Source organism: Harpia harpyja, chromosome 2, assembly GCF_026419915.1.
Source record: "Harpia harpyja isolate bHarHar1 chromosome 2, bHarHar1 primary haplotype, whole genome shotgun sequence".
Classification (NCBI taxonomy): Eukaryota; Metazoa; Chordata; class Aves; order Accipitriformes; family Accipitridae; genus Harpia; species Harpia harpyja.
Genome location: NC_068941.1, coordinates 70,238,703 through 70,257,340, shown reverse-complemented (window position 1 = coordinate 70,257,340; position 18,638 = coordinate 70,238,703). Strand labels below are relative to the sequence as shown.

Below are 18,638 nucleotides of genomic sequence, written 5' to 3'. Positions count from 1 at the left end.
AGCAAACTTTCCTCCACTTCATCAATAACCACCAGAGCTGTGCTCCAACACTTTTACAAGACAATCTGAAATCAACCAGATTAACTTCTATTGAGATCAGAGCAGTTTTTGTCCACTGTTTCTACTCCCCTATGTCTCTATTAACAATATAACAAATGTTAGTTTTGAGAAAAAGAAACAGAAGAGCAAATATTTTCCTTACAAAACCACAATTCAAAATTTTTCTCACATTGCTGATACAAAATGACAAGTTACACTGGATCCCTTTAACATCATGTGTTAATTCCAGCTTTTTAACTTTTTTTAAAAGCCTAAACAGGGCAAACTGGTTAAATAATATTAAATCAAAGGTTATATAACTGTGCCAGCACAGTATGTTCTTTTACACTGTTTGGAATAAAGCAGTTAACGATACATTCCAGCTAAAATCCTGAACAATATGTATTTAATTTAAACTTTATCTTTTTAAATTACCAGATATTCAAACACTTTTACATATTTTTAAGGTTACATTCTTAAATTTTTATAGACTTTCTGAAGGTTAAGTCTCATGCAAAAAGGTGATATCCAAGTTCTGAGGCTTGATTCACCATCATTTAAATTTTATGTCCAGAGATGCGGTGTAACAGTCTATAGATATCATTAGCTCTCATCCCAATAGCAACCACATTAAATCACATTATTAGCAAGTTTAATCAGCTACCTCAGAAAGACCCAAAACCCATTCAAGCACTTCATCAAAACTACTTACCTTTCACTTCTTAAAATTCAGAGCAGTCTGTCATCATTGTTTTCAGTTTAACAATTAGAATTTGAGAGACCCCTAACAATTTGTTCAGAATTACAATGAAGCCAGTGGCTAGACTAGATTGATAATCCTGCTGATGACTCTTCCTCCTGGCTGATCACTTTGCCAGTCAGCTACTTATTACTCTCAGCTTGTCTCTTCTTAAGTAGACTTAAGGCCTAACTAAGCTTGCCAAAATACTGCTATATATTGAAAGTACTACTTTGGTGGAAAAAATTTGAAATTAATTTGGAATTACGGTGTTCCACCCTGAAACAACATGCTACTCTAGAACTCCTCGAACACAAAAAAAAAATTCCCCATACACCTTCCATTCACAGGTAACCTGCAGATTAGTCAGATAAAAGGCACGAACATCAGTGTAATTAACTGCTGACACAAAAGCACAATACATTTTCCTAAAAAACTTGCAATTCATTAAATATGCAAATTAAACTAGCACTCCCATGTTAAAAGGCTAGTCAATCCACATTCAGTTTGCTGTTACAGAATATACCTTATTTAAAAAGTCTCAGCTTTTTCCAGATCTACTGACATATGGATGCATCCATACACAGAATCTTCAAATACCAATTACAGAGCAGCGTCAAAAGGTTTTGGTCCCACTTTTAATCACCAGTTTCTATCAGGACACTCAATACCGTTAGTATGCTTAGTCCACAAAGGTCCGGCAACTTAATTTGTACTTGAATTTGCATAACTTGTTGTGTATGATTCAAGTACTTTCCAAAGGTAGAAGGAAAAAGTTACTTACACAGTGGATTCTGTTGTACATACAGATCTCATTTGTTAATGTCACATTGCTTAAAAGCCATAATTACTGAATGTAAACATAGACAAAATTTAAGAAAAAACCTGAGGAAGTTATGCTACACCTTTCAAGCCTAAATCAAAGTACAAAGTTACTTGGAAATCAAACAAGTGATATTAATGCTAAGCTACGTAAAATAATAAATTACACCTAATTAGCTTTAACTGCAGTTTTGCAATTACTGAAATGGTTACATTAAAAATGTTTTTAAGTATCAGATTAGGAGTTTGAGACACCAAAGAGTTTTAGAGATTAATTTGAACAAGTTACTTTGAATATTAAAATATACACAGTATCTATTTTTATAAATTTATCTATATTGCACATGTATTAACTAGTAATGCTTAAGACTCCTGAAACAGAAAATAGAACGCAGTTTGGAAAGAAGAGATAAGATAGGAAAGCAGAGTAGAAATGCTCCTTGTTAAGTCAACTTCATCTTCCTCCCCAGTATAAATGAAATACTTTGATTAACAGTAACTAGTAAAAGCATTTTTTGTCTTTAATCTTAAGCTTTCTTGCAATAATTGCTAGTCTTGCCTAGCACATCTAAGAGGACAAAAAAAGTGCTAAGTTACCAAGCTATATCAGTACTAGCTGTTACCATCATTACTACTGCAAGATGCCACGCAACTTCCAGTATCTTCCTTTCTTTCACAAAGTTAAAGCTCAGGAGATACTTATTCAGATACTGCAAGCACTTCACTTAAGTTTTTACGGCCATTAGACCCTTTGAAGTGATTCAGACCTCCTGCTAGCTCACTCTTCTCAGCAGTTCTAAAAACTAGGTTGAACTCCCACAGGACACTGTGTGAGAGCAGACATTTTGTAAGATAGTGGAGGCACAGCAACACATGATCTTACCTTACATATCTTGATCACTATGACTAACAAAAACAACATTTAAACACATTTACAATACACAGACACACTTTCACTCATTGCTAGATTTGTTATGGAGCTAAAAACCAAAATACAGAAGCCAGAACATTTCAGCCAAAGCAGGCAGAGAGGACAAGTGGTCTTTTTTTATTAAAAAAAAAAAAAACAAACAAAAAACAAAAAAACAAAAAACCACAAAACAAAAACACCCACACTACACACACCACAAGATAATGGCTTTATAGGTCTGAATCGGTTGCTTACGTGTTTTGTGCTTGCTTTTGCCTAGAGTTGATATCTTTCCAGAGTGACAATTTTTCTTGTAGTTTAATAGTTGCTACACTGAGAGTGTCTTCTTCTTAGACACTAGTACTGGGCTTTGTCAGTTCAACGTAATGAAAGCTACACACTGCATCTGTTATCCTCTTATCAAGAAAACCAGAAACCACCTATTTTGAAGTGCACAGTTTTAAACATGAATGAAAATTTAATGAAATACACAGCTATCACTTTTTTTATCACTGAACAGCAATTTCATTCATTTAAGTCATTGCTAACACAATCTAGTTGCAGCATTAGTTTCATGATTTCAGATTGAACACTTTCTGCGATCAACTTCAACAGGAAAGAGAGGATCATTTCACTAAATTTATTAAGTGATTTATTATTCCAGAACACTAGAAAGTTGTCACTAATATTCTACATGCATTGTACTGCACAATAAAGCAAATAATCAAGGAACAAACCCTGCGCAGAACAGATAGTATGATTCAGCTTTGACCTCCAAAATCTTAACTTTGCGATCACTACAGTTTCACATAGCATTAGTTTAACTTGAGGAAGCTCTATTAAGACTCCTTTGAAATGTTCAGTTTTAGAGAAATAATCACATAGTTTCTAGCGTGGTTTATGTGAACATCTGGGAATTGAACTATTAATTTTATGAAGAACATTCACTAGTGCCATTTCATGTTTTTCAGTTTCTCAATCCATTTTGCCCAATGAAAGAACCTAGATTCCTTGCTTACTACTACAGAAAACACAAACCTCTAACTTCAACATACTTGTTTTAACTTGCACCTTCTCATAAACCTTAAGAAACAGACAAAAACTGCCTGATAACATCCCTTGAAGTAGGGGGGGGGTGTTTGTTTTTTAAAAAATAGAATGGACTATGTCAGAGTAATTACTTAGAGGGAAAAATCCCATCCTTCCACATAAATCACATGGTTGTCAAATTCAGTATTTAATCTGACTTATCGTATTTCACATAACAAACTTAAATGAATGCCACTCTGTTCAGTCAAATCATTACTGAAAAATTCTGGCCTTAAGAGATGGAAGCCAGAATTTTGAACTGCACTGAGAAACAAGCTCCAAATTATCTAAAAATTTTAGTGTGACAAAATATTAAGGCTTCATCAAAAAAACCTTCTACTTGTTGCTGTCCAAATATACTTTAAACAGCTGAAACTCATACTTAATTGCCCACACAACTGTGAGTAGCTAGTTACTGAACAGCATACTATTTACCTTTCTTCCTATTGCTCCGTTTTGTTTTTTTGGTGGGGGAGGTTCAAAAATCCTTTGCTGTTGCTGTGGAGGAAGGGTGGAATACAATGGAATGATTTTGATGTCACCAACTTCAGGGCCTAAATCATCAATTTCACGTTTTATCCTCTTGCAAGCCTCATCTATCTCCTGCAAAAGAAAAATACTCGTTAAAAGAGAACTCCATGAGAGAGTGCATTTTATTTTAGAGTGCCTTATGACAATTATATTAGGTCTACACCCTGAAGAACAATTAGAATAACTTCTACTTTAAAAAAATAAAATTAAAAAAAAAAAATCAATCATGGTGCTTACTGAGTTTGCAATTGAATTTCCACAATATTTCAAGATGCTTCAGCTTCTATACTCTAATGAACAGCCTAATTTGCATTCAACATCCTTTTTCTTTTAGTCATATTTCCTAATTAATTCTCTACAATTTGTACTAAAATTGAAATCTCTCACCCTGGAATATTAAACTGCACTCATGACCTTTTCAATTTTCACAATCTAGAAGAAATTGATGTGCAAGATATTTAAAATAAGCCAATTAAGCTTTAATGTCACGTATCACTAATGCAATTATATGGAAGATTTGCTTCATTGTACCTAATGAGAACAAACACCTTTACAGTATAAACATAGATGCTCAAAACCAAACCTCTCAATCCAGTGTTTCAGATTTTACTTTAAAATTAAATGAAATCCCGTTTAAGCTTAAGAAAAGTCAGTGAAATACTCTGAAGATGAGAAAGCTTTTTCATGCCTTTTTTACCTCTATTTTCTACAGTATTTGCTAGCCTATTTTCTGACTAGCTTACCATACAAAAAAGCCCAATCATTTATAATTCCATTTAATCTTAAAACAACTACATTTAAGTCAGCTAGGTGACCTATAGTTATGACAAGATTTAATGAAAATTAAAGTGCACAGAACTTCAGGTTAATGAGTAACAATTCATTAACTTCAACTTAAAAATTACAACAGAGTCTCCACTGGTATAACTAACAGGCATGCTTACCAACTACTGATATTCCAGCTGAACCACTGATGGGAGAATGAAGTCATCATGACAAGCAACAGTAGGCAAAAGCAAAAAATGGCTACAGAGGCCAGACCTCCCTTACCACAAATAATTCACCAGCCTGAAGCTGAAGTGATGCTTAAGACCCTCGAACAAATACACAGAACAGGTTAATCTAAAAGCTCTGTAAAATTACTGCTTTAAACTGTAATTAAAAAAGCAAAAGCAGACTCCTTTTTAGAAACCATAAATTCAGATAGATCCTCGAACAAATCTGGGTCTTTTTCATTTGTTCCTAAAGAGACTTTAAGTTTTCAGCACAACTGTATTGAATATGTTTTAAAGAAGCAGAGACAATACAAAATTCATGTTCTGTATTGATCAGCATATATAATTAAGGTAAGCATGGCAAAATGAAGGCTCTTCCTCTTTGATGTCAAAGAGCTCTTTAGTAGTAAGCCTAATGCTTTCTGGTATTATCTTGCCAATTTGAATGAACGGCAGATATTTACAAAAAACCTTTTAAACAAAGGTGCACTTTGCCAACAAATCCAACACACCCTTCATAAAATGCAAGAGGCATACAAGAAACTGAGCTGGAATGCCCCCTACTGGTTTATTAACAGAGAATGAATTTCTTTACACAGATGTCAGTATCTGGTCTTCTGCTGATAAATCCCTTTAAGATTCAGTCATAGCCTCCCAGTGAAAAGGAAAAACCTAACTTAATTGACAGATCATACACAGTAGGTCAGTACGTTAATACTTTAACAGTGGTGCCTATGTAAAAAGACAACATGTTAAAAGTAAATAGTTGACTAACTAGGCAGCGACACTCCCTCTCAAACTCGTACCCATTCAAAGTCTTGACAAGCTAATACTTGGGCCTGTTAAATATTTAATACAAAATTAGATTGTATCTTTCAAAAAAACCCACAACCCACAAGCCAAATGCTAAAAGAAAAATACAGCACAGACCTTAGTTCCTGATCTGAAGGTCACTACATTGTTTCATGGAATTTGAGCAGATTACACTGTGTAACTGGGAAAGCTCTGATGCTGGACAGGATGCTTAACCTTCAACAATAAAGACTAGAGACTCCAGGACAGTTATAAAACTTAAGAGACAGTAAAATACAAGCAGTGATAAAAGAAAGCACTACACTCTTCAGGCCACCTGTTCACAGCCACCTATCATCTTTCAGAAGAGATCAAAGTGTTGTTTCTCCCTAGAGTTTCCCAATGTAGTTTCAAAGTATCCCTACTCAGGACTCATTAAAACAGTTCAACATAGAGATGACAAGTGCATATATAACCATTACTCTCTGCAGATTTGCAGAGGTAACTGCAGACCTCTCATCATAAACTGCTGAAAGAAGGATGCAAGTCACCAAGAGCCACTGCCACTCATCTAAAGACAGTAAAAGAGAATTTTTAGTATCTAAATGTTTTAATTTAAAAAAAAAAGGGGGGGGGGGGGGGGAGTAGTTTCCTTTTATTTACCACACTGGCAGAAAACAGTATCTCTACTTCAGCTGTATCCACAACCACCCTCCAATTCGAGCAGACAACTAAAACTGGTATCCCAAAGTACACAATCTAGAAGGAATATGCGTAGTAAGAATAGTTTGAAAGTATTAAGGATTCATTTAAGTGTTAAAGATTCATTTGTATCACATGAAAACATTTAAGTCTGGAGATACAAGAGATACAGTTGAAGGCACAATCCTAACTTTAATCCTCTCAAGATTCAGCAAGTCTAATTCAATAGTCCCAACTTACTACAGTATGAAAGGCCTTTTTAAAAAAAAAAAACAAACACCCCACACACTTAAATATTTGCACACCATCTACTCCAAATCCATTATAAAACCCCTTGAAGACAGATTATTCCATCAACCCACACGTAAGAAGAGGTTTTTCTTCTTGGAGGGAAAAGCAGGAAGGTAGAGTTAACTTGCCTTGTATTTAGATTATGCCTGCAAAACTCCTCAGAGCCCTGACTATCACACTAACTACTTGAGACAGCGGGTACCAGGGTACTGGAAGCAGGAACAGACACAGGATCAAGTAGCCACAGTTAGAGCCATGACTGCCCAGTGCATCAGCACAAAGACCTGCTTCAGAATTAATCAAAAGAAGAAAGTAGGCCTAACACGCAAAAAGTGTCAGGTTTGGGCAATGCTGAAGTTACTAGATTGAACCTGATCCTAGTTCCTCACAAAACTAAAGACTTCTTAGGAGTATTATTTGAGGAACATTTCTCAGTAAATTGCAGGCAATGAAATTGTCCATCGGTGCACTCATTCTAAAAAGAGCCAACTACCAAAAGGTAAATAGCAAACAGACCACAAAAAGCCAAAAGGTTACATGCTAGCTAAAATGCTCATTTATCTCAAGCTGTAAGTGCCACGTAGACTCAACACATCTATACTTCACAACACCTAGTCATAAGAATTGTCCCAGACAGTCTATTATGTACTTTAAAGTTTCCAGAAACTTCTTGCTTAATCCAATCAAAATGGATTAACAATATACATACAGTATCTATAGCTCAGCTGCAACACTATGGAAACTAGAATCAAGCAGCAGTTAAGAAGTCTATAGTAGTATGCTTTGAGTATTAATGTGGAGCCCTCAACATTCTTCTACACCCTCAACAGCATATGCCATTCTCCTTGGAAAAGCTCCAAAGACTGACAAGAATCAGCACAGAGAAAATACTTCTCTTTATGGATATACTAGTGATCAAGGATGTAATGGGGTGGTGAGTATTTTTCAACCAGGAAAAACAAAGTCATCTAAACATCCAAGTGAGAGAGTCAACAATTTGTATTTTGTACCTACAGCTAATAAAGACAGTTTACAAAAGGAAAAAAAGCAGTAACCAGGAAAATAATTTAATCAAGATTATTATTAAATCAAATTTAAGCTAATTTAAATGGTATTCCTTCCAAGAAATTGGTGTGATTAAGGCTGGTTCTACACACAATCCTGAGCAGGCTGCTTGCTTTCCAAATGACTGGTAGACAACAGGCAGGATTTAGAATACCTGTCAAATTAGGTGGATTTCATTCAGGAGCTTAAGTATCAGAAAGCAAATCTGAGACACCAAAAAGCATCATGATTTCAACAGGAACTTCCCTTGTGCCACAAATTCCAGCAAGACTTAAGTCTGTACAGGAACCGATGCTTAACAGTGTCTTGTTTAGAAAATAAAGCAAGGACAGGGTGCACAGTTTCCCTGACTTATTAGAAACAGTAGTGCAGCCATCTATATTTTCACATAACAGTAAGTAGGTTACTTATGCCTCCTGAATCTGACAGGATTTTTACTCCATCTTAACCCAGTTTTCCAAAGAAAAGGCAGGCTGATGACTAGTGCCAAAACAAAAAACAAAAAACAACCCCAAAACGCACACACACCCTTGGATGCAGTACTTTTTATTCTTCTCACTGACACTGTGTTTCTGTGCAGCTAGAAATGCAAAGATCCACCAGACCACAGGGAAACTCAAAAGTTTGAAGCCCATTGACAAAAGGAGTCAGGAATTCTCAGAATGCCAGAATTGGTGCTTATATTCCATTTTAGCATCCTCTGGATGGGAACATCTCTCTTCATATCAAGCTCAAGAAATTAAAAGCACAGTGCTTTATTTTCCCTTTCTCATGGCAGACCAATACATCTGCAAGTGAAATAACTGGTTATACTAAATGATTCATGCTGACACCGAGCATAACTTTTGCTCCAGTGAAATACAGTGAGAAAACTTCATCTAACCTTGTATAACTACACATACAAGTAGTCAAAAGCCAAAGCAGCAGTCCTGAGTCACACACACTCACTCATGAACAGTGTTAAATACTATAGTAACAGTACACAAAACATGCGCACACTTTGAAAAAGGTTACACGTCTTAAAGTATCGACAAAGAAAAGAGAGCTATAGGTGCTTTTCAGGCCTAAAGAAGGTGTATTTAATGCTTCAGGTTGTGGTCATAATTAAGTATTCCAAAGCACTTTTAACCATTCAGTGAGATAAACGTATTCAATGTCACCTGGAGATATTTCACAGCTAAAATTGTTGGACTGCAAGTGTGGAAACAGACCCGGCTGCATTTACTCTTTGTACAATGAGTATTGAATGCTGCTCTCCGGTCAACAGCCTCTTACTACTTTGCAACACTTAAACAAACCACAGAAAGCACTAGCTGCAGGTTAATTTCTTTAATGCTCAAGATTGTATTTTCACAGTCTGTCCCTTTGTCTTCCATCTCTCTCACACTGCCCAGTAATGCTTCAATCCCTCATCCCAGAACATGCAGAAAAACTACTTCAGCTAGAACAAGACAGAGGGTAGAGTTGAATTCCTATCCTTCCTCTATGTAAAACTAAACCATTTTTTCTTCTATCACCATTAATAGTGCTAAAGTTTCCTTTTTATCCCTCATTGCAGAAAGTATATATAAGATCTTCCACACTGCTCAAAGGACAGCATAGGAAGGGGACAAAAGGAAGGTTTCCCAAGAAGCCCATTTCTTTAACCTGACATAAATGATCTGGGAAGACACAATGAAAAGCTATCAGTACTTGAAACCAAGAGGGACAGAACTGATAGCTTTCCTATGGCTTAACTTCAAGAGTACCACTCACAGGACTAACGCTTAAATCCCACCCAACCTCCCCATTCTCTTTGATTTGTATTAGTAAATACTAACAAGACTGAAAATGTGAACAGGACTTAGTATTACTAAGTAATATTTAGCAATAGTCTTTTTTCTAAAATCTCACTTTTGAAAGCCTTATCATAGAAAATCTAGGTATGGCTTTTAAACATGGTCTGTGCCAGTTTAATTTAGAAACATGTTGGTTCCTCAGGCTCTGTGTCAGAGCATACAGCAAAGAAAGAGAGACTCAGAAATAAATGAACCACAAACCAATACCTCACCAGTTGCCTCCAATACCACAACTCCACGGCTTATGTTTATCATCATCTCACTACTCCAATACTTAATATTCCTAGCTCTGCATCAAAAACTAAAGTTTTGAACATATTAGCAGTTCATCTAAAAGGAGCTGTATAAAATTAACCACAGAAGAGACTAATTTTGCTTCTTATCATGCACAGCACATTTTTTCCTTTATCTGCTGTTGAAAATAGTCTTTATTACACTATTCAAACTGAATGCTCAGTAGAAATTCACTTCCATTTCTTTCCCTGATAGTATTTCTGGAGTAAAAAGGTGCTCATACTGAAAGGTTACTATTTGCAAGAATAGAAACAGAAAAGGATTATAGGAGCAGTTGCATGTATTATTGAATTAGTGCACCACATCTTTAAGAAGCAAGTCTGTGCTGAACAAATACTGTCAAGATTCTTACATAAAGAAGTTCCACTGAATGGTAGTCAAAAAAACCCAAACATAAAAAGAAACTCAGTAAGACTAGCAGAAATGAAGTTCACAGAATCACAGAACAGCAGGTTGGAAAGGACCTCAAGGATCATCTGGTCCAACCTTTCTTTGCAAAAGCAGGGTCTCAACAAGATGGCCCAGTACCCTGTCCAGCCAAATCTTAAGTGTCCATTGTTGGGGAATCCATCACTTCCCCAGGGAGATTATTCCAATGGCTGATTGTTCTCGTTGTGAAAAATTCTCCTCTTGCGTCCAATCAGAATCTCCCCAGGAGTACCCTGCATCCATTACCCCTTCTCTTTGTAATGTGACTCCTTGTAAAAAGGGAGTCTCCATCTTCTTTCTAGCCACCCTTTAAATACTGGAACATGGTGATAAGGGCTCTCCTAAGCCTTCTTTTCTCAAGGCTGAACAAACCCAGTTCTCATATGGCAAGCTTCCCAGTCCTTTGATCATCTTTGTGGCCCTAAGTTACTGCGTTAAATTGTTCCCACTAAGCTAACAATCCAATAACCTGAATTTCCTTCCCTTTTGTTTGTGTGCAGGACCCATCCCTGCTGCCATGGATAACACTTGAAATTACACTGATACTAAACAGCAGTTACCAAACAATCGACCGCAAGTTACCCTGAGCCACCAAAGTACTTGAAGTGCTGGCATTCATTCTGGCTCACAGGCCAAACTGGTATATGTAAACATCCATTTAACTTGCTGGTCAGGCTCCACTCAATCTCAAGATCTAAACTGTATCTCATTATCTTTAGAAAAAGTGTTTCTACAGAAAGATGGGGACTAGTGATGTCATTTTAAGCACATTTAATGGAACAATTCTAGCACTTGGCATGCAAAACAGAATTCAATGATTTTGTAAACATGGTCCTCGGAACATTATTTCAGAAACCCTTTCTTCAGTTGACCCTGTATTAGAAGCACTTACAAAGAATCTCAAGAGCTAAGCAAAACTTCCAAGATTGCTCCAGTTAGAACATTAAACTCTCTTAAATAGGTGATGACAAGTCTTATCTACAGCAGATCAGCTGCTACACCACACACAGTTAGACTTAGCTTCCCTTGGATAACTGAGTCAAGTAGACGTAACTGTGAAACCCTGAAGGAAACTAATGCCAAGAAAAGTATAAGGCAGTTTTATCTTGTGTAAAATGAGTACACGGGGGGGGGAAACTAAATGCATAAATAAAAAGTACTTCCCAAATCAGAAATATTTGGCAGACACCTTAACCTTCCCCCTTCTGAGTTCCTATCACAGACAGGGGCACTGCCAGCCACATCTGGCTTTGATGACCTGAACCTTCTAGAAATTTTGTCTTTGTCCTTAAAACTGCATGGAACCTCAATAATTTCCCTTTCTTGCTCCACTAATGAAAGCAAACTGCTACAAGCTAAAATGAGGAAACAACAATAAAAAGGACTGGTCCCAAGAGCTGCACCATTTCAAGAGATGTTCTGAATACAAATTCAGAGAAACAAAACTTTGTAAAATGATGTATTTGGACAAAAAAAGTCATCCATGGAACAAGTCAACACTTGACCATAACTGAGAACTGCTCTGTCAACAAGTCAAAACTGAACTTGTCTCAGCATGATTCCTGTATTCAGGATCTTTTTGAAATATTGAATATTGACATCATCTTGAATGAAGAGCAAAAAAAAAAAACTTCCTCCCTTTAGCACTTGAACACAATATTGTTACTCTTCTTTCAGTTTATGCTCCCCAACTCCTCAATACTTTACATTCTTTACACTGCAGCCCAGTACACTTACTGCCTTAACCTCACCCAGTCACTACAACCAAGACTAAAAGCGTCATCAATTTTTATTTCAATTTCCTCATAAGAAAGGAATCTGCTACTTTCCTTCACAGTTCCAAAGCTTAACCACCCTCACTGTGATGAAAAAAGCGTACCTTTAACACATATTCTCTTTTACAAAAGATTCTACCAAAAGTGTTTTGCAACTCTTTTCTACACTAACATCAGTTTTACCAATGTAACTTTAAACCTTTTTGGAACACTGACACCAGAGCTTCACAGCCACATTTTTCAGTATATTTATCTACAATCAAGAACAACAGTGCTGATCTGTACTTCAAATCTCCAGATGCAGCCTGGATTCTTCCTCCTAAATGTATACTTCCTCCTAAATGTGTAACGATGCATTTGGCTCTATGGAGAAAAGGGCATTGGGGTGACAGAGAATACACTTTGCATTTGTGCCTAGGTTACTAAAATATGCAAGTCAGATCTCTACAGTTTCTGCATTATCATTTCTGCCTCCCCCACCCCACAAGTTTCATCTGTAAGGATTTTACACCTACTTGCAGATTACTGATCTTAATGGAGTGTGAAATCTAATACTGTTCCAGCAGAACTCCAGTAGACAATAAACCAGCTACCTCCGAGATCTGCAGGTGAGCCAGTCTTGAGAAATTTAAAGTCAAGTTTAACAATTGTGTAGCTACACAACTAGACTACCAAATTTGTAATCTCAGTGACTGAGAACAAGTTTGACAAAACCTATTGTTTAAGAAAGGCATGCTGACAGAAATATAATTATACTTTTTCCTTGTGAACAGAATTCCCTGTCAGTTTCCAATTTTGCCTGTAACTGACCTCAGGCAACCTAGCTTGCATTTATCCAGGTTATCTCAGGTTATCCCTTTTTTGAATATTAGCATGAAACATGAACATTATTTCCATCTTCTGGAATCTCCCTGATATACCAGGGTAGGTTTTTTTGTTTTAAAAAATAAACAGATGAGCTTCTCCTTACAGGGACTGCAGGACAAGTCCAGTTTCAAAATGTTTATCCCTAATAAATGTTGCTTTTAAAATATCCTTTTGTTACTAATGGACTGAAAAGCAGTTCATGCAACAATCATATACTTTTGCCCCTTTCAGGATTCAGGAAGGAAGTTTTTATTGAACACTTATTTCTGCACCATTAACAACAATTTTTTCTTCATCCAGCAACAGGCTTATACAATCAAGACATTTCCAAATGTATTTAAACTTTTTATTTTGGGGCCTGACAACACAGAATCTTCCCTAGTATCTCCAGGTTCCATCACCAACGCTGTCTTAATTAATCTGTACTAATTAACTGCTATCCATCTTATTGCCCATATAGAATTACTTCAGGTTCAGTGGCAAGTGAAAGCAGTAGCCAGTAAGGACCCTCATTCTGCCTTAGACCACTGCAATTACTCCTTATTTGAAGCCTCTTAAACTCAAACCAGTTCACACTTGCATGGTTCCACTTAAAACATCTTCCCTTTATGTAACTTCATTTGGCTTTGTAAATGCGTCTTTCTGACAAGAAAATCAAATCATCATGTGCCCTGTTCATACTGTTTTCCAGAATCCAAAAGAACTACAACGCATTTTTGCCCAGCAAAAAATCAATGGCAAAACTCGAGCTACTAAGTCTACTGAACTCAAACCACATAGTGGTAGTGGTACCTAGAGCACACTCTCCAGTTCTTGAGATTACAGTAGGTCCTATCACTCTAGATTCAACAGTAACACACACATAAACTGTATCATGAGGCTCAAAAAGAGGCCCCAAAACATTATGAATCAAAATGGATATACCACTTCAAAGCTTCTCTACAGAAGCCAAACCAGACTTCAATTTCATGCTAATTAGTTAAATTCAGACTAGCTCCAGGCAGAGCCACTCCAGTGCCCCTGAACAGTATCATCCATGGGTACATGGACTGGAAAACTCTAGACAAAAAAAACCCAGAAGATGGTGGCTTACCAATGCAAGTTAAGTGATTTAGTAAGGCAATACAGGGATATTGTTAGATACATTTATGCATAATTATATCTGTACATAGGAACATGTATTATGTGCATGATTTTATTACAAATTTGTTTATAATACATTACGTTCTGTAAATTAACCCAGTGGAAATCAAAGAACCTGTTCATACAAGAGAACAGAGTACCTCTGTAGCACTGGCTGGTACTAGACCAGTTGGGTCTAGAGCCATTTGCCAAACATAAGTGGTGCTCAGAGTTGGTAGCATCTGAAGGTAGCTGTCCCATGCCACTGCCCTCCCCCACCTCCCATAATTGTTATAACAAGTTTAGAGCAATACATAGTGACTGATGTAGCAAGGACATAATTTATAATTGATTAACAAGAAGGGCAAGTATTTTTCTTCATGAAAGGTTAAAGACCAGCCTGATTTAGCATCCTGGTAGGAAAGCAGAATCTGCTGAAACAGCTGGACAGCAGTGTTCCTTTCTGTTGCCACTGGTTCATTCACCCACTTGCAACAGTTGTTTCACTGATTCTCACATTTACCTGTCAGACTAGTCTGAACTAGAACTCCTAACTAAAACGAAACAGGCAGGTTTCAAAGCCACAATCATTAAAAGTGTTTTTCCCTACCTGTACTTTGACTGACAGCAATACTCCAAACAAAGAACAAAAAACACAAAGGCCAGAGTATCTGCTTTTACAGTGACAGTCATTGTTTTGGTTTTCTAAAGGGAAGAGATGACCTGCTAGAAGACATTTTAATCAAATGTCTTTTAAAACTCATCTAAGAGGCAACACATCTTTATGACCGGCAAATCTACTCAAGAAGCCTGTGTACCTTTAGTATCACAAGTTATTTGTACCATTTCCTCCCCCTTGGCATAGCTAAGACTGTGTATGCTTAGATTAAAGACACTGAATTGCTCCACATCCTTTGAAGGCTATTTCTTCAAAAGGAGTGACTACAAGAAGAATGAATCAGAAAAACATTTTTGCTAGCTGCATTTCTCCCCTTACTAAAAATATTAATTTTAGGTTGACCCAGTCAAGTAAACTTTCACAATGCCTACAGGGGTTTTTTACCTCTTATCCATCTCAGTCTACTAATCAGGACACTCAAAAGAGCTTCAAAGCAACAGATTAGGACTAAAAAAAAAAAAACCACCCAAACAAAACAAAAAAAAACCCCCAGTTTATTTCAAGCAAAGGATTTAAGATTTCCAGAAAATCCTCATTTCCTGATGTAGTTTAGCTTAAGTGCTTTTGTACAATCCTCTTTTGCAAGACACTGAGTCCATTTCTGAGACATAACTCCCTGTATGTGGTACAGAAAGACTACAACCTAATACTCAAAGCTATTCATAAAAAACAAAACCCAAACATTTTTATTAAAACTACTACTGATAGCTAAGTAGCAGAACCAAAGTGTTATTCTTCAGTTAAGTTGTACAATACACATCCAGAAGTGCACAGAACTACATTTTCAGTAAAAACATGGATGCTACCAGGTAGCCAGCACTTTTGAGTTCACATCAGTACAAACCTAGGGTTCATACGCTAGGTTTCTATTTTTGAAGCACATGAGTAAAATGAGAATTTGCATTTTAGAGAGGGCTTGCATAGCATATGCATATTACAAATACATAGAATGACTAAGGACCTGAAGTGCATTACAGGTAGAAAACCTCAGGTCATTCAAATGATAAACTAGAACAGGAAACTAAACATTTCAGTCTACACAAGCCTCTTAAAACAGTTTCTGTACAGAACGATGGATTTAAAAAAAAAAAAGAAAGTACCTCCTGTCCAGTAAGAAAGAGTAAAAGATCTCCTTCTTCTTCTTCACACATGTGAATTTGGATCACTGTTCGAATGGCAGCCTCAAGGTAATCCCTTTCTGGTTCTGGAGTATAGAATATCTCCACAGGATGGGTGCGACCCGGGATAGTTAGAAGAGGACAGTTATCAAAATAAATCTGAAACTTGCCAGCATCTAAAGTAGCACTCATAACTATAACCTGTAGGTTTGGAGGACCAAAAAAAAAAAAGTTACTCCAAAGGTTAACAAGAACTTGTGAAATGTTACACATACAATAGGTAATAGCAAGAAACTGAACTCAGCTGTTGACTCCAATTTAAGCATGCTTTCATCAGCTGAATACAGCACCCTTGTTATGAGGGTCCAAAAAAATTCCTCATCAAATACAGAAAGGTTAAGCTACAATTATGTTGTTTCTAGTATTTTGTTCAACACAAAGTGCATTAACAATTTCCTAGGGTTATCTTTCCAATACAGATTATCATTAGATCAAAAAACAGTTGATCTACTTTAGTTGATTATAAAAATCAACTAACAGTAAGCACACAGATATCTTATTTGGTATGCCTGCAACTAGAAAGATGCTGTGGGCTTCTTCATTACTGACCTTCAAATCAGATCTTTGTCTTACAACTTCCTTCAAAACTCCCATCAAAATATCAGTAGCCAGTGTTCTTTCATGGGCCTCATCAAGAATTATAACACCATAGCGCTCCAGCAAAGGATCATTCATTGCTTCACGAAGTAACATACCATCAGTCATATACCTGAACACAAACAAAAACAATTTCAACACATTTTATTTAATAAGTCTGATACAGAATCCTCTTTGGTATCATTCACTAGGTTGCTTGAACTAAGCTTATAATCAACTTTTTAAAAATAGAAACATCAGTAAACTATTTCCAACAAGGTAACAAGCCCATTTTAAGTCTTCAAATAAAAATTACTGCGAGTGTATGTGAAATGTGGAAGTTGGGAGGGAAGCTTTTAAAAAAAAAAAAAAAAAAAAGGAAGCAGAAACAAGGTTTAGCAACATTTATAACTAATTTGTAGACTATTACTAGCAGACTTCCAGGTTACAGAGACAGGAAAAGAAAGGGAAAAACACCCTCTGAAATCCTAGAAATGGTCTTTCTGCAATTGTTTCTCCCCTCTTCTGTTTGCAGATCATCTGTTCACTTTTTGCTTTTCCTTCTCAGTTAAATTTCTTTTTCCACATTAACTTTACTCCTAGCCTTCAACAACTTGTATGAGCAAAAGAGAAGACATCTTTCAACAGAAAGCACTATTCCTTGAATCACACTATGTAGAATCCTTTTTAACTAAGCGTTCTGAATGTCATCTGCAAATGACATATTGAGTGGGCCTGGTTCCACCTACACAGCACATGAGTCTAGAACAGTTGACAACTAAAACACTATGGATTATATGTCCCAGCGTCAGGTATAGGCCAGTTTTGAAACTTTGTGGTAGTTCTTACTGAAGTAAGCCACTGAACTTCACCAGGATTACCCCGAGTAAGAAGATACCGCAGACAAAGGTCAGCTGAAAGCATAATATGAAGCGAAACTGAATGCTGAAGGGCTGTATTCTCAATAGCACCTTAATCATAAAAATACTTCTTCAGATCACCCTCTTCTTTATGGATCACTTAAAATTAATTTCCATAAGGTGCAGCAATTCCTTTAGGAGGACTGACTCATTTTCAATTCTACACCAGCCCCACACCTCAGGTTTCCCTCAGCTCACACTATAAATCCTGTCTCTCTTCTCCATTCAGACATAGAAAGTGCCTGGCCATAGATTCACTCCCCTCCTCATTACTCCGTTCATAACTTTGCTCACACCCTTTACTACCCTGTGATTCCCCCCACCCCCAAGTAGGCTGTGTTATACCTTTACCTGACAGTTGCCATACTTACTTCAAAATGGTTTTTGCACTACTGCAGTCTTCAAATCGAATTGAGTAACCAACCTCCTGGCCCAGCATGACATCCATCTCATCAGCAACCCGCTGTGCCACACTCATTGCAGCTACTCTCCTAGGCTGGGTACATGCTACTCCCCTCTTTGGTCCAGGTAATGAGCGCATGTAGTCAACACACCACTGAGGGATCTGTCAAGAATAAAATTCAGTTTTAAACACACTTCAAGTGGCCAGATGTAATCTGTAACCTTTGTATTGTATCAAATAAAGTTAGTTATAATTCCACTGAGATGCTGACTGCATGCACAAAAATATCCAAAGCATGAGAGCAGATAGACTAGTTAGTTGGACCCAATGCCACTAAATAAAGCACACTCACATTAAGCATGTACATAACTATCTTTGAAGTTATCAAGGAAATACATAGGTTCACAGTACGCTTAACCACTGTTAAATCAGTACCTTATACAGATATTTAGCAGCAGTCAACATGCTCCAAAACCACCAAAATTAAAGTTAAGACTCAGAATTTTGAGATCTGTAGCACAGTTTGCTGTTTTACAGTAAACAAATTATATTTTGTGGCTTTAAAAAGTAATGCTTGTTAAT

General features: G+C 36.7%; 1 protein-coding gene across 1 annotated transcript in view; it reads right to left on the bottom strand.

Annotated features, from left to right (window-relative positions):
- Positions 1-18,638, bottom strand: part of DHX15 (DEAH-box helicase 15) — a 47,448-nt gene that overhangs the window by 18,246 nt on the left and 10,564 nt on the right. The window contains exons 3-6 of the mRNA XM_052780339.1: positions 18,025-18,218; positions 16,707-16,866; positions 16,080-16,298; positions 4,035-4,202 (exon numbers count right to left, since the gene is read on the bottom strand). Coding sequence (XP_052636299.1) covers positions 4,035-4,202; positions 16,080-16,298; positions 16,707-16,866; positions 18,025-18,218 — 741 coding nt within the window. The remainder of the gene's footprint in view (positions 1-4,034; positions 4,203-16,079; positions 16,299-16,706; positions 16,867-18,024; positions 18,219-18,638) is intronic.